The sequence below is a fragment of the Zootermopsis nevadensis genome, unplaced genomic scaffold (assembly GCF_977971745.1).
Source record: "Zootermopsis nevadensis isolate Lab colony 2312 unplaced genomic scaffold, Znev_1.0 Znev_ptg000003l, whole genome shotgun sequence".
NCBI classification, from domain to species: Eukaryota; Metazoa; Arthropoda; class Insecta; order Blattodea; family Termopsidae; genus Zootermopsis; species Zootermopsis nevadensis.
This window is the reverse complement of record NW_028259135.1, coordinates 14,551,593-14,579,474: the sequence shown is the minus strand read 5'-3', so window position 1 is coordinate 14,579,474 and position 27,882 is coordinate 14,551,593. Positions and strand designations below refer to the sequence as shown.

The 27,882-nt window shown below is 35.6% G+C and overlaps 2 protein-coding genes and 1 long non-coding RNA gene across 19 annotated transcripts in view; 1 reads left to right on the top strand and 2 right to left on the bottom strand.

Annotated features, from left to right (window-relative positions):
• Abca3 (ATP binding cassette subfamily A member 3) overlaps positions 1–10,338 on the bottom strand; it is a 40,158-nt gene extending 29,820 nt beyond the window's left edge. For 4 of the 13 annotated variants that reach the window (XM_087342621.1, XM_087342625.1, XM_087342628.1 and 1 more), the window contains exons 1-3: positions 2,409–2,428; positions 1,204–1,494; positions 656–676 (exon numbers count right to left, since the gene is read on the bottom strand). In XM_087342621.1, coding sequence (XP_087198747.1) covers positions 656–676; positions 1,204–1,487 — 305 coding nt within the window. In that variant the 5' untranslated portion in view covers positions 1,488–1,494; positions 2,409–2,428. Of the gene's footprint in view, positions 1–655; positions 677–1,203; positions 1,495–2,408; positions 2,429–3,381; positions 3,707–8,691; positions 8,930–9,696; positions 9,716–10,149 lie in introns of those variants that run through there. The other 9 variants (XM_087342627.1, XM_087342629.1, XM_087342622.1 and 6 more) reach the window with 7 other exon arrangements.
• Positions 9,448–20,503, top strand: LOC147874996 (uncharacterized). The gene is made up of 2 exons (XR_015533589.1): positions 9,448–9,533; positions 10,796–20,503. It is a non-coding gene; the product is annotated as an uncharacterized LOC147874996 (long non-coding RNA).
• LOC110837632 (rho GTPase-activating protein 17) lies at positions 11,424–27,664 on the bottom strand. 5 transcript variants are annotated; one of them, XM_022079961.2, is made up of 17 exons: positions 27,483–27,664; positions 26,152–26,323; positions 25,466–25,607; positions 23,565–23,638; positions 23,221–23,400; positions 22,471–22,561; positions 21,982–22,132; positions 21,673–21,822; positions 20,946–21,123; positions 19,694–19,906; positions 18,765–18,844; positions 18,002–18,239; positions 17,399–17,622; positions 16,680–17,179; positions 14,384–14,567; positions 13,132–13,275; positions 11,424–12,653 (listed from the first exon to the last, which is right to left on the bottom strand). In XM_022079961.2, exons 2-17 carry the CDS (start codon positions 26,256–26,258, stop codon positions 12,499–12,501), a joined length of 2,811 nt encoding a protein of 936 aa, XP_021935653.2. In that variant the 5' UTR covers positions 26,259–26,323; positions 27,483–27,664; the 3' UTR covers positions 11,424–12,498. The 5 variants fall into 5 exon arrangements, with proteins under 5 accessions (XP_021935653.2, XP_021935649.2, XP_021935650.2 ...); XM_022079957.2 differs by having other exon boundaries at positions 16,680–17,622; XM_022079958.2 differs by lacking the exon at positions 27,483–27,664 and adding an exon at positions 27,277–27,435 and having other exon boundaries at positions 16,680–17,622.
• Between the last annotated feature and the right edge of the window lie 218 nt (positions 27,665–27,882).

Below are 27,882 nucleotides of genomic sequence, written 5' to 3'. Positions count from 1 at the left end.
CCATGTAGCCTTTACTTTGCTGTGTCTATAAAGGAAAAGGGGATTTAGATTGTGTCATTTATAGTCAACAGAAAGATGATGTACACTGGAATTAATATGTTGAGAAAAGGGTAAATTGTCCAGTTTCATTTAATCCTGGATCTCTGAATTTATGCCTACAGGATTCATTAATTTTTGCACAGTCATACTACATTAATGAAAATAGGCAGGAAAACATCATTTGCTCCTTTTTTTTACTAGTAAGTGGATGCAAGATAAAAAAGAAAACTTCCCAGTGTTCCTAATGAGACATAAAACTATTTATGCCTAAAACCAATTAAAGGCAAATTTACACGAACTGAGACTTACATGGCTGCTATTACATAAAAGAAGAATGTAACTGTTCTGAATATTTTCTGTTTTAACATTTTAATGGGTAAAATACAAAGAAGAAATATGACTGCAGAACAGATATGATTGCTGGATCTGAACAAAGAGACAAATCTGCATCAGTCCCATACTTCAAGACCTCATCTTAGAGTTTAACTCGATACTTATTTGGAACTCTCCAATTGCCTTTAGAGTGTTTCTCTTTCCCTTGTGCATTAATTCTACAGGAAGGGTGGCATGTTTTCAAACGTTAACACATTTAACATGGTCACATCTACAAACTGACCTTGTGTGACGATCCTTCTGCCTGGAATGAAGTGCAAGAAACAAAATCACAATGAAATCAAACAGTTACCTTCAAAATCTTATTGTGACCATTTGTACACACAATTCTTTTAGCAAAATAAGAGTACTGTTTTTCTTGGCAGATTGTTAAATCTAGGAACAATCACAAAAATATACATTTATTATTCACTAATGAGAGAATCTTTTCCCCCACAGTGAAGAAGATATGGCATTTCATTTGTTGAGATTCCACAGTACTGCATAATTCATATGGCTCTTCAGGGCTCTAATTCTTAAAGATGTGTCAAAGTATGCAAGATTATTCATGTCTGGCATGTTACAACTGACTCTGCTATTACCTTTTCTAATCTCTGTATATCTTCTACTTCTGGTGCTAAATTCATGTATTTATTAATTCTACCCATGTGTTTTGAATAAACCTGTTTAAGGGGATTACATCGATGAAACATACCTAATATGAAAACTGTAAAACAAACAACAATATCCAATAAACCAATAAAGTGCTCAAACTGAATGGAAAATACATACCCATTAGCATATGGTGATGCTTTGACAAGTGGCATTATTATCCTCTGAATTTCACTGATGCTGAATAGTGTGCCATTTGTGTCCTCCACTGAGAAAGGCTTGTATGTGGAGACGGTGTCAAAGTTATCAGGTGCCACAAGACTTCGGATCAGGACTAGAAGTGAAGCTAGGAGAACTGGAGCAAGAATCTCCACCGCTGTTTGGATGGGATGTCTTCGCTGGAGCGTCCAGTTCTTCCACATGAGAAGAAGGAACTTCCTCCAGCCCTCTCCCATTTTGGCCATGGAGAACCTGCATGTGGTTGACACAAGTTTAAGTTGAGATCAGAGATTATCATGGCTGTGAAAACGTGTGTTGTGTAGTCTTGTAAGGTATTACCAATGTTTCAGAGGAACATGTTGCCTCCATCTATGGCATTAACTTCATTTCTCCCCTGAAGACAGAAGCAATAATTTCGTCTGAAATGCTGATAAGAACCTACAAGACTACACAGCATCACAACAGATAACACCAGGAATGATATGCTTAGGTTTTCACAGCACTGCACTGTTCATAACCTCACCATTCAGTCACATGAGAAACAGTAAGAAAAATAATATTTAAATTATGACTCCAAAGAACTGAAATCCATGCTCCATGGAGCACTGTAATTTTTAAAAAATTGATAGTCGCTCAGCTGGCCAATAACATATGCATTTTATGGAACGAGTTTCATTACAATGTTCACAAAGGCCCACCACTGAACCCACTCCTGAGTCAGATTTATCCAGTCTAGATTTCCACGTCATATTTCTAAGGCAGACTTCAATACCTATTAGAGCATTCTTTGTACGATGTGCACGAAATAAACGCACAACGGCTAATAAGAATATAAATTACATAGTTATAGCTCTGATGATGGAGGCAGCAAGGACCTCTGAAACGTCGGTAAACTTCTACCAGACTACACGGTGCTAAACCCCAGAAGACTCACCGCCATGAAAACCTGAAATCGTACAGATTAGTATAATATTCATAATATACTTGCTTTAATTAGCTGAAGGAACTTGCAGCGGATTAGGTCACATCATGAGTTCTGTATATATGTCCTACAGAATTACGTCTTGTATCTTTTATTAAATTAATAAGACGTCCCAGATGGCCCCATCCGTTCTGATTCTCGACTAAAATTTTGTATGTCATAACTAACTAACTAGATGGCTTACCGAACCCGAAGGTTGATCACCGAATTAACCAAAGCCCTCCACCGGACCCTGTCCTGGGCCAACAAAATCCAGTCTCCTTCAACTCCTATCTCCCATAGATCCCGCCTGACATTATCCTCCCATCTACGTCTAGATCTCCCCAGCGGTCTCTTCCCCTCAGGCTTCCCAACCAAACTCGACGCACACCTCTTGTCCCATCCATGCGCGCTACATGTCCCGCCCATCTCATTCTTCTCGACTTAATCGCCCTGACAATATTGGGGGAGGAGTACAGATTTTTAAGCTCATAATTATGCAGTTTTTGTATGTCATATGGAGTCAAATTACTACACGGCGCAACAACCCAGAGAACTATCGACACACATCACGAGCTTAATAATTCAAATTGGTAGCCAGCTTTATTTTTAAACATCGTGACTTAGTTACCAGCATCTCAACTGCTACTTTACAGTCAAAATGTTACACGTATACGAATTATTAGTAAGCTTTAGAAAGATAAATTAGACTTAAGTCGAAACAGGCCAGAGGATATAGCCCTTAAACCACAACAAGAGATCTTAATTTACTAAAAAATGTATATATTTCTAAACACCGTGATCGAATTATTAACAAACTAGGACACGAATTATTAAAACGCATTATTTTCAGAGTAATTATTAAATTTTAACTTAAGTGAATAACGATAAATTACTGATTCGACCACTATGGCTGAAAGCAACTTACATATTTCTGGTAGTGACTGAGACACAGGGTAAACAAAGCATACTGCGTTGAATTGCTTTCAAAGTATGTAGTAGGTCTAAAGTAATCAAACAAGTATGTGGGCGGCTTTAAATCAATAACAAATACCTTGTACTTTAAGAAAAACAGTTAATTTCATTATAAAATCATATTATTGTACCATTAATACAAAATTAAGAGACAAAAGAAACCTAATTTCCTTTCTCTTTTCCTTAATTTTATATTAGTTTACCTTAGATTTCTCCCATTCCATTCAATGTCTGCATGTCACCCTATTAATCACGCAACAGACCCGATAGCATGCAGTACGTCGTTAATCAATCAGGAAGGTACTACCTTGACCTTCGTCTCCTTGAACTAGACCTGTAAGTTACTATTCGTGTAATATGGCCGCCTGTAATGATATTTAGTAGCGGTAATGCAGAGAAATGGTTCATAGAATGCCGATATTGAACGAACGCTGAATCTAAAACATGACAAACGTACTGGCGAGTGGATCATAATACGATGCGGTATTTCTGCTCGAAGGCCATTTTGAATCGATGATGGTTGCACCCCGACATATTTGAGACTGCGCAGAACGATGCTGGTTTGTTAGTGCGACTGTCACTGTCGTCTTCGGGATGTTAATAATAATAACAAAACTTTGTGTCATTAATTTAATGAGTGTAAACAAAATATATCAAAAACAGACACGAAGATATTCAATTAGAGTAAGGAGACTGATTTACAAGCAAATATTTGTTCATTTCAAGTCGCTATAACAGAGAACAAAATCATTAGTCCCGAGAAAATGTGACAAAGAAACAATATTTGAAAAAGATAAAGATTAAAATTACGTTCACGAATAAGTTACAAGAAGATTAAATTCGGGGAATGATTACTGTCATTTATTTCATCTTTTATCTTTCCGACGTCTATCTAAAAATTGATTATGTAATTTAACTAGAACATTATCTCTTGTTATACATAGACACGAAACATAAGTCTCTCGTCCTAAAGATCGACCTTACATAGTCTGAGCTACTGAAAAAAGCATCGTTAAATCAATTTTAAATAAATAAAATCGTCCTAAAGAAGGAGGGTGTTTAAAAATCAATAACCAAAGAGAATATTTGTATTTGAGAGAGAGGTCGCAACAGGACGAAGCAGAAATGCAGGCCTACATTATGATGTTCTTCATAATTTTTACTTTTCAGCAAATATTATTAAGATAAAATCAAGGAAGAAGAGATGGACAGGGTATGCAGCATGTATAAGGGAAGTACCCATACATTTTTTGTCGGAAAACCTGAAAGGAAGAGGTCACTTGACAGATGTTATCTCAAGAAATGGGACATAAGTTGTCGACTGGATTTAGCTGGCTCAGAGTAGGAACAAATGGTGAGCTCTTATGAACACGGCGATTAAAGTTTTGAAATAAAAAAGGAGAGGAACTCCTTGATTAACTGAGCGACTAACAGCTTCACAAGAGGTCTTCGCTCCATGGATGTAGATCGTTTCCAGAGGTACAACTGGAAGTAAAATTCTGCATACAAGAACTTTGTGTTCATGCGGCGTTTATACAAAATACGTGCAGCCACGTATTCAAGGGGTAGGTCTTGTTCTCGTGCCACGCCATTTATATTTGTGGTGCACTCAAAGCGTGTTCGCATGTTACATGAATATAGCTGAATCTTCATAAACCGAGTTCCACGAACTTTGGTACTAGGAAGTCTACATTAAAAAGTGTCCTGTGAGTTTCATATATGTATCGATCAGACACCTAATCTACACGACGCTTAAACTGTACTATATTACTGATGTTATTAAAATATCTCATATTACGAAACATTAACACACGACAGAAATATTTATTTCGTCAAAACATACGGCCTACAACCAGGAGCTGAGCGTTCATGTTAAACGTGTTAACCCGGCTAACACTTTTAAAACGTAAAATAAAAAGGATTACACATAGGATATTACATTTGAGTTTATATGGATTATACACCTGAAGATGGTTCATTTAGAACTGAAACATGTAGTGTAAAAGATGATGCTCTAATGTAAATCGAACATTTCGATAGAGAGCATCATTTTAATATATTTTAAATATTTAAATGTAATTGTAATATTTTAATATTTAATAATAATATTTTATTGTGATTAGACTGATAAAATTGAACAAGTAAAATAAAAAGTATTTTATTTTACTTAATTTTTCTTGTACCAACGTTTCGGGAGAATGTACTGCCTCCATCCTCATGACTAAGCCAGAAGAACAACATCGATATCTTCGTCGCCGTGAGAACCTCAGATCTCTTCAAGTATCTCGTTCATGTTTCTATCTGCCTAATAACGTATGATGGATTTTCATGAAACTTGGTATGTGCATAGAACCACAACATGCCTTTATAACGTTCGAACTGGAACCGATACTAGCGAATTAGGATCCCGAAAATGTGACAAGAAAGCTTTCAAATTATATAACAATTATTAGTGTGTTTTATAGCTCAAAACAACAAGGAAGCCGTAAGGAAACTACACTTAGCTACTATCAGCTTTTGAGTTGATAGTGTGTAATGAACAATAACAACTAGATATGTGATGTTTTGTATGGAAATAATAATAGCACCGATGAATTATATACGAAATACCACACTATTTACGTGTAAACATTATGTATACATTCCCGTGAGAAAAGGAAACATGTGGCAAGTCAAACACGGTCGGTGCATGTGTCGGTATTAATGGAAACCATGCAGAGACATTCATATTAAGTGGCTCAATTATTAATTTATAGCACATGCTAGCCTGACCATATCGACTGAAACATCTGGATACGTGTGGAAGTAGTAAGTTCTACTCAGAAATTCTTGTAATATATTTTCATAGTTGTGTTACGCAATACTTTAACCCAAGGAAATTTGAAGTACGGTTCAATTTTATTATATAACAATATATTACGTAAATAAAGTTATCCCACGCCACTAATTGGCGTTCAATTCGGTCAACTCTTCAAATCGATATGATGTAACACTGTAAGAACGGACTGTAAAGATCGAACGTCGATAAAAATGCAAGCGTAAATAAAATTCCACTTCTATTTAGTGCTCAATGAAAACATTAATGGTAAAAATATTCATATCACTATGACAAGTTCGTATTACAATGAAACTAAAACAAAGGAAAACCTTACTTCAGATAAAAAGCTGTTTCTAATCGCCAAGACATAGAAGTAAACAAAGAAGACTTAAATTCAAACATTATCAGCATGATTATTCTACGAGAAAGATAAACATTAAGTATAAATGTATCTGGATGTACGAGTCTATACAAAAATATAAACATTAAGTAAAAATGTATCTGGATGTACGAGTCTATACAAGTGGAAATATTTAGGAACTGAAACACGGAGGAACGTCAAAATAATTTTCTCTGCAAAAGGCTTATTTTTCTATTTAGCAAATACATATTTATTACCTTCCTTAAACAGTTGTTTTTAATTCTGTATAATCAGAAAAAGAATCCATTTCGAAGTCCTGGACGTAGATTGGAAGATAATATTAAACGGAACTTAAAAAATGTGGTGCACGTTAGATTCAGCTGGATCAGGACAGAGACCAGTGAACACGGTAATGAGCTAACGGGTTACACGGAATCCGGGAAGTTTCTTGATCAGCCGAGCGATGATCACCGTCTAAAGATCGATTCAGCTCACTGAATTTGGTTGACTTGTTAAGAAAAGTAATCTTATCTCTCGTCTCTCTTGTGACTGGCAAATTGTGATGTCTAATAATAATAAAACATGACGCAAAGCGATACACTAGAAATTCACAAATATCATCATTACGGTATTAAAATTAAACGTCTTTAATGTCGGTTTGAACTTTGTTTTAGAGCACTGATAAGACACAGGATCTAATGCAAACAATGTAACAATTCTCGTCCCAGGTGGAAAGATTATAAATATTATGTACAAAAAGATATTACACAATAAATTTTATAAGTCATGAATAAAAATTAATAAGTTATCATCCCTAGTAGAGAAAATTCACTTGTCAACGTGAATAGGGTTTATTATTCGTAAGATTGTCATAAAATAAACAATTTTGTCATACAAGCACAGTGAACTGAAAGATAAACTAGGGCGAATGACGAGAACTTCAGCTAGCCTAAATATATATATATATCCGATTCTTCACCGAGCGAATGTTTTTTTCGAAACGTGAACTTTTGTTTCTATTTCCCTCGCACAGCTGGGACGGTTCAACGCGTATGATTCACATATCCAACTAATGACGATGTTAGAAAAGACGGACTATCAGTAGAATGACTGACGTGTTCTTTGAAGAAAACAGTGAGGGGGTTTCGCTGATTAAAAAGATAAGAACTCGTTGCTAACATGAAAAGCTACGTCGACAAAGTACAGAGACTTCAAATAAACATCTGAACGAGGAAGGAATATAAGCTATGAAAAATGTGAATCGCCGATCGTAAAAGGCAGTTCAAAACTTCATTTCCTCTGTGACAGGGGTTCTGTCGCCTGTAAAGAGTGTGGGGCATGAGCGCAAGGGTTGCGAGCTTGGTGGACAAAAAATGCGATTTTTTTATGAAACTGTGGCCAACGGCCGAACAGACTGGGGTGGAGATACATGAGCAATCCGGAATCCAAATACTCCATTTTGTTCCTTTTCAATCAATTTCTCAAAATTAATACCCAGCCTTCTATCCAAGGAGGTATTACTTTTGGCAGTAACCCAGAAGACAGCCAACTTCAAAGGGATAATTAATTATAAAACAACATTAGTATCTTTCTGACAAATTGGTGATATGTTCTAAGAAAGAAAATATAGGTTGTCATAATCCGGGAAAGTTCAAGATATACAGCGTAAAATGTTTCATAAATATCATCAATAATGTTATGTAAATATCGATTTGGAAGTCTTTGTCAAGGCCTATTTTGCATGCCATTACCCGACAGAGATTAGAGATGGGGTTCTTTATCTAAAACACAGTTCTAGAGGGTTACCTCTATGTCAGTCTGCTGGGTTTAACTTGTTTTAAAATAAGGCTGCATTTACATCTCATACACTGGTTTTATAATAGAGCGCACAGGAGATTATGGGTCCAAACATCCACCCCGAAAAAATACAAAACAATGTTAACATTTGGTGGTCTAATGTAAATCGAATATTTCGATAAAGAACATCATTTAATATTTTAAATATTTTAAATGTTAATTATTGTAATATTTTAATATTTAATAAGAATTTATTGTGATTAGACGGACAAGATTTAAACAATATATATTTATTATATCACAATATGACGCAACTTTACCATCTCACAAAACAATGTATTGAAATATTATTCTAATTTATTAATAGGAGGAAACTGAATGACAAAAGGTGGCTTTACTGAAACAGTAAAACGTGCTATGGTTTTGTACGCAGGCCTGTAATTAACTCCATGATTGTTTTTTTTATTCTCCTTCAATTATCCATTTAAGATTACCCTTCAAAAAATAAATTTATATAGGCATTACCATATGACTTACCCTTAAAGTTTATTTGGTGTGAATGTTCTTATACGTTGTTGGAAAAATGCATAATTGGCAATCGATAAAAAATATATTCGGTAAACACCTCTGTAAATGTAAAATATATTTACTTAAATTTCACAGAATAGTTAATAAATAAAAAGACACAAACACTCAGTTGATTCGAAACCCAAGCAGTTCTGGACAATTTAATGTTCCTTCAGTACTGTCCGCTTGTTCACTCCAAACTGAATTATCTAAATAGACGTGAAGTGGATGTCACGTTACGTCATAATATTGAATGCACTAAAGCTACTTGTTTCAGTTCAATGTCATTAACTTTTATCGCTGAACACAGAAACCCAAGGAAACTTGTATCGATTTCCATTACCTAGGAAACTGAAATCGGTGTAAGATAAGATATGCTTTGAAACATCACGATCCTATATAAACATAAAGCACCTTGCTATCATACACTCAGCATCAAGAATGGACCTTTGCCTAATTAGCTGTTCTAACGCCAACATCCTCAAAAAGCAAAATTCTCTCGTCCAAAACAATACATAAGACTAAATGTACTGGGTTACTGACTGTCAAAATATATGACACGTGTAGTTTTCATTAATATTTAACGGGTTAACTGGTTTTGTTCGGCGCATTTGTCATGTCACCATGACACCAGACTACAAGACACCCTCGCATATTTGCCTGCCGGATTAGCTTTATCGCTTAGGGATTACCAGGTAGGACTGCCCACTTATGTCAGGTGGGCAACAGAACACGTCGGTTTCAAGGACTTAAAAATAACAGTTCGCCTGTAAAGTTTGTTTTATAATTAAAATCATCAACAATTTAAACACGTAAGTACGCAAGTGTAGCAGACGCTCTTCGACTCTATTGCACCATCTTTAGTCCAATTTCCTTTATATTACAAACACATCAATTTCATCTAACAGGCGTAATCAACAGAGACAATTAAAAATACGTTACCCTCAAATGTGTGTCAACTAAATGAATCCTTACCTCTTATGTTGAGTAAAGTACAAAGTCAGATTTCTGGTTCTCACGGCGGCAAATACGAAAATGGCTGTTTTCTGGGTTGCAGGATAATGTAATCTAGCAGAAGTTCACTGACGTTTCAGAGGTACTTGCTGCCTCCATCACCAGGTCCCAGTGATGGAGGTAGCAAGTGCCGCTGAAACGTCGGAAAACTTATACTAGACTATACAGTGCTATTATATAACCCAGAAGACAGCCATCGTCGAAGTACAAAAGTCAGTTTCCTTTCGTCGCTTACACCGAAAAATCATTACTGAGCGCCTGCATGTAACGCCAAATTCTAAACTGGTTTATTTTAAGCCAGCAGTAATATGAAGTACATCCATGCATTATTTAAATCTGTCTAGTCTATTAGTGCTGCTTCTGTAATGGGATGTATCAGATTATCAGTAATGCTTGTATAAAATTAACACTTACATATCTCCGTGTTTCTTGATAAGACACCTTTCAAATAGATAACTTTTATATTCCTCAGATCCATATCATCCAAGAACATTACATAACTTCGTGACGTTAAAATTACTTTAGCAGTTACTCATAAACGGCTCAAAATGGAGATTCCTTATAAGCGTTTTAGTATGAAGCTATAAGAAATTTTAAATAAAGCTTAATTAGAGTTGGTTATAATTTTGTTGGGCACCGGTTTAATGGAACTATCTTATTTTTATAAACATTCCCTTTCGAGTTTTGTTTTCTAATTTAACTTTAAACCAAAATAAAACTTCGTTACTGAATCTTCATTGACCTTGCAGTATGCTGCAACGTTAAAAATAGTACTTTCCCTACTAACCCAGATGAAGTTCATTGAGTGAGCCGGCGAAGGGCACTGAGATAGCGATATTTTGAGGTATAATGATCCTGCAGTTTTTCATCATGTTATTTTATGTATCTCATACAATGTTACTTTGACGTCGTAAAAACATTTTTTATTCTTATTTAATCAATATAGGTAGAAATGACATGGAATATTGTTTGTATTTGCTTCTGACAATAACAATTTGCGGTCTGTTGAATGACGTAGGTAAGCTTTACATTATTTGGCTGTTCTGAATTTAGTTTTCAGGTGTGCCATACCAACATCATCGAAAAATTCTGGATTTTGTTTTCTAACTGTGATACGTTTCTTTAACCGTAATGTGCATTTTATTGGTTACACATGCACTCACAAAAGAAAGAACCTAGTGTTAGTACAGTTATAACTCATTTTATATGAAAAGGCAGGTAGGTAGTAATATGATGGTGAGTGTAATGAAACTTGGAATGGGCTACTTGTCACCAAATTGAATGATTGAGTAATGCTATAGATATTGCAGAAGTCTGATGACTGTCTTCATCACATAAAAGGAAAGTCTGCTCCAGTTCCACTCACCACATATTTTTACCATGTTTACTCAACACTCATCTTAATACCAGCTAGTCACATACCTGGCATTTGATGTGGCTGTCTTCCTCAAAAACTAAAAACTGTAACTTCAGAGTTCCACTGTGAGAAGATATTCAGGAAACAGTGACTGAAGTTTCATAATACAAAGTAACGTTTAGAGGACAACATGAGGTTATTCTGAGTCAGTAAACTGAAATTTCAGGAAATGCAAAAGAATTTTCCTTTGAAAAATTAAACAAATGGCATGTTAAAAAAAGATTATCACCTTTGTTATATTTTTCCTTCACACTTTGTTTACTTATATCTATGAATTAAATCAACAATTTTATTTCTCTTTTACTTTCATACACATTCATACAATGGAGTTAATGCTAAATTTCCTACATATTGCTCAACTTTTATTTACAGAATTATCATGAAAACAAAATCATTTATACATATACAATGCACAACTGTATATAAAAACATACTGACTTGAACAACATTTTTCATTTGTATTGGTTAATAAAGCATTTAAACTAACATTAATGGTCAATACAAAATACATCTATCTCCTTTTACAATACAATATAAAATATCACTTATATTATTTGTGCTATCAAGAATTACCAGACTGAATATTTTAAACTAAGGAAATATAAAATAACGATGGAAAGTTTAAATATGACATTGGTTCTTGTGCTTAGTACAGAGTTTATAGCAATATGCAATATGATTGTAGTTATGATAATAGTAAAACTGGAATAAATAAAGTGAAAGATTTCTTTTAGAAGTGCAGAACAAGAATGACGCGGAGTTTTCTCGACACCAAACACCAGTCACTCCAGAGTAGAATAAATGCATCTCAACTTCACATAACAAAAAACAAAACATTTCATATCACTGGAGATCTCAAAACACAGGAACAATCTTTGACAAACTCATTACAATGAAATACCATGTAAAACTTAGAAAAACAATTCCTGGTATTTCAAACTTTCTCTCAGTTTCTCATTTATTCATAGACCTGTAATAATGCATTTAAATCATGTTAACTATTCAGTCTCCATTGCTGTACGTGAAACCAATGTAACAAGTGTTTTTATTATACTCAAAATACCTACAAAGTGAAAAAAGTTCTTAGGCTAAACATGAAATTTGATTTCAAGAGATAACTTCATATGGAATAAAATATTCATGTAATAGTACATGACACCTTTAAAGATCTAGGCACTGTCCGTAATTGCTCGTATGCTTTCACTCTTTCCATTCCCAGTAACAGAAACCAAGCTGTAAAGCAATATTGTCATAAATATACTACATACTTTTCTTTATTAGTGCTTTGATCCATCTTAGCATGTAAACATGATAATTAACCGGCAGGATACACGCATCTCTTCTTATCAAAGATCTGTACTCTCCCATGCACGTTCCTGCTTAGACTTGCCTGCAGGAGGAGCCGGAGGCTGTGGACGTGGAGGACGACCGGGATGTCTGGGGGAACCTGGTAGATTGCCACTGCCCTGTGGTGAAGTCAGAGGTGCCTGTGGCCTTATGGCTAAAAACAGTAAATACTGAACAGCATGATACAAGTATCTCAATGTGAACGTATCCAGAAGACACTAAAAGTAATTGTAATGGCAATCACAACATTAACATCCACTAACTACTTCAAGCACGCTTTTTGAACACTAATCTCTGACATCTCTCCTTATCGCCCTCAAAGTGGAAGGCTGGTTTCTACTAGACAATGTCTAGTAACCACTGTCTAAAAGTGCCTCCTGTGGAAAAAGGATCCCTCCTTTCGTCGATCTCCTGAAATCTCTCCCTTTCCTCTGAACATATTTTTATTCTTACCCTTGTCATAGCTCCACTCTAGTATCCATTCACATAATTCCAACAATTGGGCTGAAGGCATTAAAATGTCAACAATTATTTCTTTAATCTTCAGTCCCCAGGTTTAAAGTTCTTATCAATACCTTTTCCCCATCTTTCCAAAAATTGTGATTTCTGTAAGAAACATTTATAAATATTACCTGACTGATCTGTGTCGATGTTGAAAATGTTCCCTTCTGACATGGTCCGGGAATGACTAGACTGGTGCTTCCCTCTTTCAATACAGGCCTTTGCATTTTCAGGGTTCGGAGGTCGCTCTGGCTTTTCAAGGCATTGTCCTTTGTCTGGAAATCAATACAAAATGCTGTGATATTCACAACATGGTTAATTAAGAAATAAATTTTAATGCTTAAAGTCAACAACGTATTCATTACATAGTAAACAGCTGCAATGAAAAGATGACTTGATATAAAGGAACCATGAAAAATTTGTCCTAATAATAAATATCCTATCCAATATCAAAACCAGGCACCTGAACTAGGAATTGCTACGAATTTCATATGAAAGCATGTGTTAAGTTTGTCAGCGCAAAGTAACATTTCTGAAGTATAGTTATGTGGTACTTCTAACAATGAACTATCTTTCTAGTTCAAATCTTCTCCTAATGGATTAACTATAAATACTGTATGCCCAGTGACAATGATCTGATATTTTAGGAAAATCAGATCATTCAATAAGTACAAAACATGCTCAGCCATAAGGAAAATGAAATGGTGATAAAATTGCCAGTCCAATGCTACTTCATACAAGCTAATGAAAATATACTGAATACAACTTTTAAAAGTGGCACACACACAAAACAGCCTGACAAAGTTGCCTATTACTGCATACCATATTTACCAAACTATAAGACGAGTCTTTTTCTATTTGTAATAACAAATACATAATTTTATATTAGCTAATGAAGAAAAATATGTACAAAAAACAAATGTAATTCAACTTCAAACTCCATACACTCCATAGCAACCTATAAATATTTCAAAAGCAGTAATTGTTAGACCAACTTTTCATCACATATTCACATGAAATTTATCCAAGTCTACATTTCTGGAGCCACAGCTTTCTTCTGAGGCATACTGTACTGGAGAACTACGCCCAATAATTTTATAAGTACTGCAATAAAATTAGTTTTCTGAAAATTTCCACCTTGAATAGCGGATGTTCTATATCTGAAGTTGTTCCGTAATCAGGTAATTATGGTACATGAAATAGGAACATAAAAGCCAGTGTTAATAAATGGTACTTCTGCCATTGTGTTACATAGACTTCGTGTTAATTGCGTTGTATGGTGCTCTGAGCTGCTGTACAACATGCGCCAGCACAGCTGTTAGTTGTGATACAGAGGACATGCAATGAGAACACACACACAGTTGAGCGAAGGGGCTACATTACCTGAGAGGGACACAGAGAGGGGATGACTCCCTATGGAAGGGCTCCTCTGAAACACAGGCTCATTATTGTTATTGTTGATAGGAACTGCGACCGTCTTCTCCTTCTCTCCCCCAACTTGAATAATTGACACCTGCTGTTTGTCTACAGAGTATATGTGGGTGCGTTCCAGCATGGGACGCTCGGACTGCAACCGAGCATACAAACATCATGATTACTTTACGGGAGGGGTCCTCCACCTTTCCTAGACCTAGGGTCATATTCACCCTTGCTTATTGACTTGTGGGCCACAAGATTATAATACTAAAACTTCATGGTAATTTATTGAAAATTCTACCAGCTTGCTATTACAAACATGTCCACATATTCCTCAATAATTTTCTTTAACAAAATCAGTCATTAGTGGCAGATTTAACATTGCTTTAGTTAAAGTAAACTTTCATTTTAAGGTTTAATTTCTGCTGTTGCAATTCACAGTACGGCACGTCCCAGTTCTTGATATGACATTCATTAAGCTGCACGGCTACTCAAAGCAACAGGTATGGCCAAATATTGATGACAAAAACATAAACACATTTTCCGATAACAGGTAACAATTTTTCATTATACAGAGTGACAGAATATTATAAAAAATGGACACAACCTAACATGCAAACTGAAAGCAAGAATTTTGACTCACTTGAATTATTTCTGAGGTACGTGTTAACATTCATGTTATCAAACTTGCATTTCACTTTACATATGGACTTGAACCTCAAACTTTATCTTACTTGTGAAAATGATTAAAATAGAATCTAAATAAAATGTATAGCACATAAGAAACTGAAAGTCCATTTTAGCCATAAATGGCTCAATCAGTTCAAAGAGATTTTTTAAATAAAATGTTTCTCTCTCAAAAGCATCAAACAACAGGTTTTAAAAATCCACAGGGGATACTTTCTGGACTGCTTAAAATGAGCTGTGTCCTGCAAAGTGAATGTGTGTTCTCTTGGGAAACCAAAATTTCAAATGAAAGCATGTCTGAACTGCCAACTTAAAACAAACGCATATAAAATACTACTCTGCATACTGAACTGGTATTAAAAATCATATGTGCATTATACTTGAGAAGACAGCCCAGAAAAGGGATTGGTGAAGGAGTGCTCTTGGAATGTAAGGCACAGTCTGCAAACAAGTAACTGCAGCAAACACACAACCTTCAGAAAGAGCAAGCTGTTTAGTTCAACACCAATTGCAACCACTGCATCTAAACCCAAAGCAAGTGCTTGTAAACTATGGTTAGAATACATTAAGGTGACTCAGACGATAATTTCAAGGTAAAACCAAATTTTCCAATATGAAATATAAGTGTCATATTTAAAAAAATTTAACAAAGCAATAATTCTTGTAATTAAGGTTCAAAATACATCAACACCCTCTCCACACAAGGAGGGGGGGGGGGGACATGTATGTATGCACGTTACTATCACTGTGTTTCTGAAATTTGTCAACCATATAGTATTTCATCCACAAGTAAAAATATGGGTAAAACCTGAAGCACCTACGCACGGCTTCTTTTTTATGAATTTAAATGAGTAGATATTTGCCATCTTCCTCATTTGAGGATAGAAACAGATCCAGATGTGGTGTTCTTTTTGGAATACTAGATCATGAACAAAGTCCAGAAACCTAGGTATACTAACAGTGCTATAACATTGCCAGAACCCTTTTCAAAGATAAAAATGCTGATGGACAACACTTCCTGTTTAATTTTCAGCTCCAGAGTATAATATACTGGAACTGCATAAAGAGTGCATACACCATAACCTGCTTAGGTACTTGTGGGTTATCGGGACACAAAACGGGGAAGTCAAATATCTGGAGTTGGATTGGCACGGAAAACTGCGCATGCGTATCAGTATACCCGTATACTCAGTTGTTGTCTCTTAGTTCGTTCAGTTATTTATTGCAGTTTTTGGCCTCCGAAGACAGATAGTAACGACTATTAACATCTCATGTGTATCCAAATAAAATATAATAATTTATCATTTATTGAAATAAAATATACTAACTTTCAAGTATATGTCATTTATCCACACACATTAACCTAACCTAACCTATTTTTAAAGCGAAGTGTCCCGATAACAAACAAGTACCCCTACTTAATTCCTAAACGCCAACTAACTTTTTGTTATCAAATTATCTGTGTGCACACTCATGAGCCACCTTAAAAAGCTAAATAATGTTAGAAGCACAGTGCGAACTACATCAACCAGTATCCACATAAAACTATCAAATGAAAACATAAAACTATACTCACGTCTGTATTAGGTTTATCACCAGAAGAACAATCTGAATCAGCAGAGTGTCTTGAACCGCGGAATGAACTATGAGGTCGAAGGAGAGTAGCCGGTCTTTCAGGCACGGCTGGTTTATTTGAACGTTCTCCACCGTCCGACAGTAAAGGTCTCCTTAGCATTACAGCGTCATGCTCTCCTGCAATTTCTACATCCTTTGTAGACTCACAGCCTGACAATACACTTTCAGAAGTTTTATTTTCGGAAGACCGATTCTGAACTTCTTTGTTAATAACAGCAACGTTGCTAGCATTAATATTCACTGTGTTTCTAGGGGCAGCAACAGGAATTGGTCGTTGCGGGTGCTTTCTTTCTAGAGTGGTACAGCCACTTGTGGATGAATGTCCTACATTCTTCTGCTGGACACTTTCTGTCATACTCAACAGCTTACTAGCACAACTAGATGTTACGGTTACAGAAGTAGCTTCAGTGTCGGTGGTGGGTGGAAGTGTCTGTGACTGCTCTGTTGAAGGAAAAGATTCGCTTCCTTCACCACATTTTTCAGAATCTACACACAATTTCTCTCCTCCTCCACTGCTGACTTTTCGATGCATAGACGATATCATGCAATTCTGCTGAGGTTCCAAACCATCTGTACTTTGTTTTCTAATGCCTGAAGAAATATTATCACTGGATTTCTGATGTTTTTCTGTAGTCACAGCTGGTATATTTTCAACAGTACCTGAATCTGCTGTTCTCACATCATGTTCTCCAGAGTGTTTCTTATTGGGTCGAGGAAGTGTCGATGGCAGTGGGCCTACAGCTGGACGAGGAGGCTTCTCGGGTTTTTCAGGAGTGAAGCCTGGTGATGGTGGTAGATCCTTTGGTGATGCACCACTGGAAGGTGGAACAGGGGCTGGCTTGTTCTTCCTGCGGGCAGCTGGTTTAGGACTGCCATGTGGAGGACTAAAAAACAGAAAATTTAAAATTAGCATCACTTTACTCAAATGATGACAACGAAAAAAAAACTGGTATTTTAAGGAAATCGACTGATTAAGGAAGTAAAAACACTAAAACTAATTAAGAGGAAAATGAGATGACAAAATAACTACTTGCTTACCTCTGCTAACCACTTGATCATGACTGTTTGGTAATACTGTTGCTGATGATAGTGACAATACACTGAACAAAAGCATAGCATATGTTTTCTCTGTATTTTTGTTTAAACATATATTACATGTTACAAAGATATGCAACATATCTTGATGACATATGGTCATACAATATTAAATATCACGAGTTCTGTTCTCTGTCGAGCAAATACATCAATAAACCAATACTGCACCTGCTGTGATCTGAAAGACTACTATTTGACTGTGTTCTTTTCATAACGCCAGGTTCACCAAGACTGATCAGCTGACCATCACTACTACTCCCCCTGGTATGACCACTAGTTGCCACTTTCTCCACAGGCGAGCCACCAGTCCATTCGTGAGGCTGAAGCCCACTAACTGACCCAGTACTTGAGGTCATTCCATTTATTAAAGTTGTTTCATGAGGAAAGGTTTGAAAGAACTCAATGTCTGCAAACAACAAACCGTATATTGTACTATTTATATAACTCAGTTAACCCTTAAGCACTTCCGTGTGAACGGGTTCGCGTGTTGTAGTTAGCGCTGTTTTAAATGTAAATCTGTTTATTACAATACAGGCAAAAAATAAACATAGTTCAAACTATTCTCAGAAGATGGCTAAAGCTTACAGAAATTTACAAAATGTATAAAGTAAATATAATCCTAACAGTCACAAAGCATGAATCTTGACCACTTGACCAGAGCAAGAAAAGCCAACTCATACTAAATCAAATATACTCGATCACCACAGCAAAGAGGATAATACTCGTGTCGTGACACTACGTAGTTTCGTAGGTGGTTACCACATTCTTGTCAAATGCTGGTAACCACATACTGCACAATACATGACATCAGAACAGACAAGACCACAATCAATAAAAGGAACGTGGTTTCTCATTTAATCCGTCTCTATACTCCAGTTCCTCTTTCAAATAATCCATATTTCAACCACAACATAACACAGTTTACACTTACCCCCAGGGAAAAACCAGTCTGCATTATTCACCAAACTATCTACAATAGAACTGTATGTGTTTGCTGAACTCATGTTCATCCTGAAAACAGAATGCGAATTAAAACATGTAAGGTTAAAAAACACAAATTACCTTCCATTAACATCCAAAAAACAATCAACTGTTTCTTCTGAAAGAATGTAAATGCACCACACCCATAAATGTTTATAGTGTTAGAAATACAAACAAATATTCTCAGCAAACATTGGCAGTCAAGCTGTTAGCACACATGCTTCATATTTTCAAGGTCCTGATTTCAAAGCTTAGCCCCAAGATAGCCTATTCTGATCAAGATGATTCATGGTTTTCCTCAGTCCTTCCTAGCAAGTGCCAGAACGTAAGTAAAGCGTCCCACTAACGCCATGTAGGCGCATTGGGGGAGTGGAGGTATAGCTCCTACTCTTTCTTGACCTCGGCACTAAATGGGGGTGGGTGGTCAGCAGCACGCCCCGGCCGGCTTTACCCCCGGGATATGACCCCGGTACCCATTGGATAGGAGGCTGGGTGGGCCCCAGAGCTGGTCTGGATGCAGAGGCTAGAGGAAAAATCCTCTGCCCCTGTCGGGGATCGAACCCAGAACAGCACCTTAAATTAGGCCACAACTGCTTCCTTCCACATCCTTTCTGACCTATTACTCATCCCATGATTCAACATTGTAGTGTGAGCTACTGACACTATTATTATATAAACCACAAATAAATTAAAAAAATCCCTTTACAGTAATAAAAACATCCGCATTTACTTCAACAGCAGAGAGCTCAAGTGAGGAAAAAATGTACTTGTGACAGAACACATAATTAGCATGTCAACATCAAATATTCAGAGTTATCGCAACCATTACACATGCTCCCTAATAGAAGTCTGGGGGGGAAGTACATGCACTATTCTCACCCTATTGTAGTGGTCTCATCAGCTTGGCTCCAGATCAGATTTGGTGCAATGACAATAGCAATGTTCTGAGGTGTCATTTTATTCACTTCTTGGTTACGAGACAGTGCAGACAGAAACTTTATCAGATACCGCAAATTGTCAAAATTTGCTTGTGGCAATTTATCAATGACCTGTTTCAGTGCGTGATGACGAGCTTCATTTGACGATTGAATTCTAAAAATAAACCAGAAAATTCTATTTGTAAACATTTTAAAAATAAGCATAATTTACCAGCAGGGATAGTAACTGCATCCCCTTAAAGCTCTGCTTATAACATCCCCAGGAATAATTAATATTTAAATTACAATACATTCTCACTGCAATGCAAATCAGATTATAAATCTGTCATAATCTTTACAGATACCATGATTAAAAATACTCTTCCTTGTTCAATTTATTTACTGTGAGAAAAAGTATGACAATATATTAAAATGGTAGGATTTGAGGTATTCACAGAGGTGAGTCTGAAGATGGCTGTCTTAAATAAATTAAAAATCATACACATTCTGAAAAAAAATTTGCTAAAATAGTGAGAGAGACAAAACAAAATGAGTGTACTTATCACACAATGTCACATATTCATGACTTTTGGATTTAAATTATGCCAAATGTTGATAAATATACTGTGAAGAGTGTTTAAAAGACAAGAAAGTAGTACTTAAAATCACTTGGCTAATGCACCCACTAAGTCTAGCACACTCTTCCTGAATTAACCTGTATATGATTCAACAGAATGTATGGCAGTGACTGAATAAATAATCTTACTCTTAAGTGATAGATAATTAGGTTATATAATAAGTTTGTTCAGCTGCCCTCCTCATCCTAGCAGCAACAGCACACAGCAAACTGTTTACGTCCATCTAGAATTGAGGCCTAAATGTGTGGAGCTTTATCTCCATCCTCCCTAAGAGCCTACACAGCACCGTGATGAGGCCCAGACGAATTTTATGCTCATTTACTCCTCGTATCCTCAGCAATCTCTCAAAAACTTTCCAACCGCAATTCTGTACGTTTCCCCAGGCCTGCTATTTCATCTTCCCATCTCACTCTTCTTAATTTAAGCAACCTAATAATATCAGGTAAATTACAAATCATTAAGCTCCTCATTTTGTAATTTTCATCATCCTCCCACTAATTTATCTTCTCTAGACAGTCTCCATCATTCAAATTCAAACTATTACATGTTTCTTTCATCTGACACGTCACTCACTACCTTGCGGCTGCCATCCATTCTTCGTATAGCGTATATGTCATCAGAGGCTCTGGCAGATCCCTCAGATAAGACTTGAGGGCACCAGCAATTACATGAGGATCCCGATACTCAATAACAGTTGGCAAGGTTAGGCAACAAGCATCAAAACTCATCTTCAAACGGCGCAGTTTGGAAGCCCCTGCAACATATAAAAAGTAAAAACCACACCAATAGAAGATAAATTTATACCAGTTATTCAGTTGGCCATACAAATTTTTAAAAAAGTTCAGAATCATACACAAAATTTTAAATTTTAATTAACAGTTTTGGTTTTCCTGCAAAGATTCAAATGAGGGAGACACTGTGAATGTGAATCATTCATATTATTATACACTTACATTTGGTCGATGCTTTTTAAGTATTTAATTATTATAACACATTATATTTTGCACACTCATACATGCATTTATGCACTACATGGGCTTTAGGACAGTCTAAATAACAATATTCATAAAATTCAACAAAATATATGACGACCAGAAATTATAGATGCATGAACAAAAGTATTTTAAACAGAATTAAACAATTAAGAAAGTCTGAAACAATACATCAAACTCCGTTCTAAACTTCCAACTTTAAATTCAACTGACATGCACAATAACATTTTGAACAGTTGAAAATTCAAAAATATTCACACATGGACATATGCCAAGATATAAAAATATCGTAACAATACGCATGTCCTTGCCTCCAGCAACTCTGAACAGCCCTTCCTCCTCCATTCCTAGCTCCAACAAGGCACATACACAAAGCTCAATGGGAGATGCAACTTTTCTCCGAGTGACACGAAGATGTTCTTCCAATGGATATCCATAAACAGGTTTTGAAGGACTTTCATCTGTAAAAATCATGTTACAAATCATCTTATCATTCCCAAGTTTGCTGATAACGGTGCACAAGTGCTATTACAGTACTTTGTTAGGACATTATTCAAGGTCTGATGTATAAAAAACAAAAATTCAAATTACATTCTAGCCATAACCAAAAGATGACTTACTAATGGTCTTTTCAAGTTCTGGTATTGTTTCCTCCAGTATTCTTAGAGCACTCTCATGATAGGCCCTCTGAAGTTTGATGTACTGCACTACAGTCTGAGCGAGATCAGCCTCTTTCGATATTAGCTGGAACATCTCCGATGCCAGCATATCCTGCATCAATAGTTCTATTTCAAGACAGACTGCATTCATCCACACTTGTTTACAAACAATTTACATTAAGAAGATTTCCGTCTTCTGGGTTGTTGCGCTGTGTAGTCTGGTCGATGTTTACCAACGTTTCAGAGGTCATACTGCCTCCGTCATCAGGGCGATTGGTAAACATCGACCAGACTACACAGCGCAACAACCCAGAAGACAGAAATCTTCATACTCACCGCTGTGAAAACCTCAAATATTACAATTTACATTAATTTTATATTTCCAATTCTACATGTGATGGAATGAGACAGGGAGAGGATATATCAATTGCAACAAAACTAATTCCTTACCCTACATTGTTCCACCTTCAGCTCAGCATCTTCCAGTTCTTCCTTGATGGTGTTTGTATTTGTACTACCATGCTTTAGTGCTGTCTGATATCTAAAAATATTCATAACATTAAAATTGTTTGTTATTAACATTAAAAAGAAGACAAAACCAATAAGGAACTGGGCAATGGTCACAAATAGCAAGTTAATTCTATGAAGTAACTCAAACATCTGTTAGTGAAAAGGAGTTACGTTCAAAATGTAATACAAGTCTTAAAACTTACAGTAGAAGTAGGAATGAACAATTTTAAGATATGACCCCAGCAAATGTGTGTGAAATTGAAGAAACAATACCCACTCCCCCCCAAAAAAGTTAGATCTACAATATTCAGCACAGAATTGGTCTTCCATCATTTGTTGGGTATATCTCTTTATCTCCTATCTTTTGGTATATACTGGTAAAATATTTCAACATATCTCCCACTCTTTCCATGCAATGAAACTGAATCACAACTATTTTGAAAATGATGTTAAACATGTTTAGTTCTTATTTAATTGCTCGGTTTTCAAAAAGTTTAGAAAATCCTGCAAGTCATTAGAAACCTCATTTCAACTGTTTAAATTTAGATCTCCTGTACTTTAGTTAGTATCCAGCATTCGTTTGTCTTGTTCAATTCAATCATCACAACACAACTTTGGCTCTTAGTCGTGACTTACGTTGGAATGCCATAGCCTTTATTCTTACACCATTTGTGTGTTAACAATAAATACCTAGTTCTTGCAGAATCCATATCCAGTGTGAATTTGCTAAGTTTAGCTTTGTGCTTAGGAACATCATTGTCCAACATCTGTTGTAATGGGGTAACGACTAACTGCTCCACCTGCATTTCGTGATCCAGTACTTCATTGGCCAAATTCATTTCTATTTTGGCACAATCTGATAAAATGTTGCTGGAAAGAATATTTTCAGATAAACCTTTACAGACATATATAGCCTACGGCATTTCTTTATAAACAGAGATGCAGTTCAAATAGCATCACTAAAAGGTTAATTTGTAAATAATTAATAAGCATGAGATAACATTAAAAAAGTTAATTAGGACTGTGCTACACACCTAAGAAGACATTCCTCTTCACATGATCCGCTGTCCTGCATAGCTATGCCTAATACATGTTCTGCATTCTTTTTCTGAAATATGGTATAAATAATCCATTAATTACTCTTTAATTAGAACAATGCAACCAAGTTAGAAAATGTATGAATATGAATACAGTATGAAGATTTCCGTCTTCTGAGTTGTTGCGCTGTGTAGTCTGGTCGATGTTAACCAACGTTTCAGAGGTCATACTGCCTTCATCATCAGGGCGATGAGTATGAAGATTTCTGTCTTCTGGGTTGTTGCGCTGTGTAGTCTGGTCGATGTTAACCAACGTTTCAGAGGTCATACTGCCTCCGTCATCAGGGCGATGATGGAGGCAGTATCACCTCTGAAACGTTGGTTAACATCGACCAGACTACACAGCGCAACAACCCAGAAGACGGAAATCTTCATACTCACCGCTGTGAGAACCTCAAGTCTTACATGAATACAGTAGCGTCATTTCTGGCATAAGTGGTCTGTCACTGCCGTTACAAACTTCATGAATTTGCAAACAGAGAGGTTCATACAACAATTATGAAATTTTAATTATACAAGCAGCTGACTGGTATACATGCATTAACAAAAACAGACTGCTACAAAACTGCCATTGCGACACAGTGCAATTCTTTTCAATGAATCATTACAAATTTGTTTTTAACAATCAGCAGTGAGCATTCTTTATGTTTGTGTCCAACCATGATGAGATACAGAACTAAACGATGCATGTTATTGTTGAAATATAGAGTAATGTATATTTTAATAAAAAGAGCACAATAAACACAACCAGTAACAGACTAAGGCTGACACATTCCTCCAAAATCCAGAATGCTTTACTAGAAAAGATAGAAGGTGGACTAAGATGTTTGACACAGAATTTGTTATGTTGGTATGAAAAGTGTCTTGACATTGGAAGACATAATTTTCAGTAGCTACTGTAATGCCAGGTACTGTTAGTAGAGTGGTTTTAATATTTTTAATATTTTTTTATTATTGGACAGAACCCTAAAGGCTGAATTATGATTTCCTGCTATGGTGAGGAAATACGTGACTCACATCCAAGCTAGTACAAACAGGAGTGGCATTTTATCTTAAGCCTCCATTTATCTTACAGGAACAAAACAAATAGCAGTAGGCTTGATAAAATGGGTAATGTGAATTAATTTATAACTTCATTTCCTTTATGTTGAAAAGTAGGCTTAAGAGAGCTATAGCAATTTTTCATAAAAATGTGACATGTACATATTCAGGCCAAACGGATTTGTCACAACTGAAATGAAAGTTGTAATACTGTACCACTGGATAACAAATGGATAAAGAAAAAAATGTTAAAAATATCCAAGATGTATGGGACAAATAAGCAAACTTTGTTTTAGCTTTACTCTTATAAACAAAGTTCATAATTTCTGCATTATTATCCAAATGCCAGCACCGTTTTAAAATAAATGTTCTCAAATCTATAACGAACACATTTTGCAAACTTAAGGTTATATTTGATTTTTCTATTAAAAACTGATTAACTTCCTAGGTGGCAATCAAGGACTGGAGATTAATTTGCCTCCAATTTTGTCTTATAACCTTCATAAATTATTTATAAAAAAACTATGTATTAGATTACCTGAACAAGGTGCCATGAAAGATCCAACAGATACTAAATAAATACAGGAACACAATGAACTACAAATCATGTTAAAACTAAGGCAAAATCAGTCAAAATTATTTTAAGCATAGTTCACATTTTCCTGGAAAAACAATAATAAACCTACAAAACCACTGATTACCTAGGGTTCAATCAAGGAGCCTCACCAATGCAAAATGAATATACAACTATTAACCCACAAATAAAATAGATACACAAGAAATCATGATTATCTTACCAGTCTCTTCTCTCTGGAAGCATCTTGACCTGAACACAAGGTACCCATTTTCTTTGACGTATTCCCACAAGCTCTGCTGATGTATTCAACTTTTCGGTCTGCCTCTTGTAGGTCATCTGACAGAACCTCAGTCTTCCCAGCCCTGAACACACAACCTTGAACTTAATTTTGTTATCACTGCCAAAATACCTGAAAGGCTGTAAGAGTTTAAGTTTCCACAATGATCCCCATACAATTTTCATTTATTTTCTTTGGGGCTGAATATGGAGTCTTATGTTACTGTGTGATGAATATTGATGATTGTTATGTTATGAAGTGTGGGTACGAACTAGTTTAATGTGAGTTTCCAAACTTAGTTAATAAAGAAATGTTCATTCAGTAATTACTTTTGCCCATTTATTGTTTTAATGTGGTTCCACAGCATTTACAGTTCCTACTAATAGAATTCGACAGTGTATGGCTCATGACACTGAATAATATTCAGCTTGTCTGCCACAATTTTCCATTCACCACATATTAATAAAACAATTATTGGGCCCTGTGAATTTTAAATATACTTAACACAAAAGTCAATGCCTAACACATCTTGATGCATCAATGAACCCACTATTATCACATACACTTAGAATACAAGCATTTTGCAATGTATGAACAGCCATGTAGAGAAATACACATAATGAACTGACCTGGAAAACCGTTGATCTGCTAGCTGCTTAACACGAAAGAATTGCTTCTTCATTTTGAGAGATGAGTTCTGCCACCAGTCACTGTCAACGTGTATTAAGGTGGGCATTAATTAATTTAACATCCATTGAATAACAACTTACAGGTTCATGTTTCATCAAATCGAAGCATTTCCTGAAAAACAAGGTGGAATATTTAATCTTCGTATTTTACCAATATCATGACAGTACAAAAATTATAATTCTAACAACCATCAATTGTAGGACAAAAATAAATCAATGATAATTGCTGCACAAAATGTATTGTGAATAGCAGCTGTGCCAGGGCCTCTTAAAAATAATGACGAAATGGTTTCCTGAGTGGAGCCTCCTTTAGTGCTTATAACAATAATTTGTTCAACAAGAAACACAGACTTCTTTCATAATAATCTTTATTGTTGAACCCAACAGGTTGCCAGCTTTTGAAAGGTTTTCAAATGAATGACATGGTCAACACCATGAATTTCAAGGATGGTAACAATGTTATGTCCATAGCAAGAATAGTAAATTATAACAGTAATATTTACTGCAGAACTAATAAAAATTATGGTACAGTTCTGGATATGTGAGAAACTAAATTGGCAAAGTAAGTGTAAAATACTAAACAAAGCCTTCACCTTCAGCAGGTGGAAATTCTGCTCTTCAATAGGAGAACATTCCACTGAAAGACGGCACATTCTATTTAACCACTTTTCAGTACAAGGTAATATGTAAATTTCTTCATAAATATACCAAGATAAATATGTAAGCATTTGATGAAAAAACAAAATTATACATTGAAAGCAAAACCTTTCATTCATATATAGGTTAAACAATGTTACTGTATGAACTGCTAACTACACCTATTAAATTATGTTTTCATCATATTTAATAATTAATACACACATAAATTCTCATATATATGTTAACTTTTGGATATATACATAGATATATATATATATATATATATATACACACACACACACATACATATGTGTGTCCTTATGTATGAATCCGTATTAAAGTTAAAACACTGTCACTACTTCCCCCAAGAACTCTGCCTACACTGGACATTATGTAAATTAAAAAGGGGGGTCTTTGCTAAGTTACCATCATTGACCATTAGGCTGACTGCAGAATAACCAATGTAGCAAGAGAACAGTCAATCCATCAACTGGCACTGTGCAGGCAAGGTTACAATAAAGTCTAATTTAAAAGGCACAAGCGAAGATTATATGCCCAGCCCATTACAGCAGGCATAATGGCCGAGTGATATCATCCTGAAAATAAGCGGAAAGTCATAAACTTGTATTTACCAAAATTCATATGTTTAAACAGATATAAAAACTTTATGAATTCCTGAGCTTCAAAACTGCAACAAAATTGTGCACAATTCCAGGGGTTAAATATATCACACGTACGAATATCACAAAATCACAAATTACTCTTCTTCCTACGTTTCTATATATGCACATCGACCGCACACACACATTCGATTGATCGAAGGGAGTCGACAAATTGGCCGTGAAGTCGACTGACTAACCCATGTTTCGATATACCAAAGAATTAATAAGAAATATAGTCCACTACAGATCCGACTTCTCAAATGAAAATATATTCAATTAAAACAAATTTTCATATATAAAATCAATTTAAATAATTAAGACTCAGAATTTTTATATTTAAGAATATTTAAGACAATAATTATTAAAAATT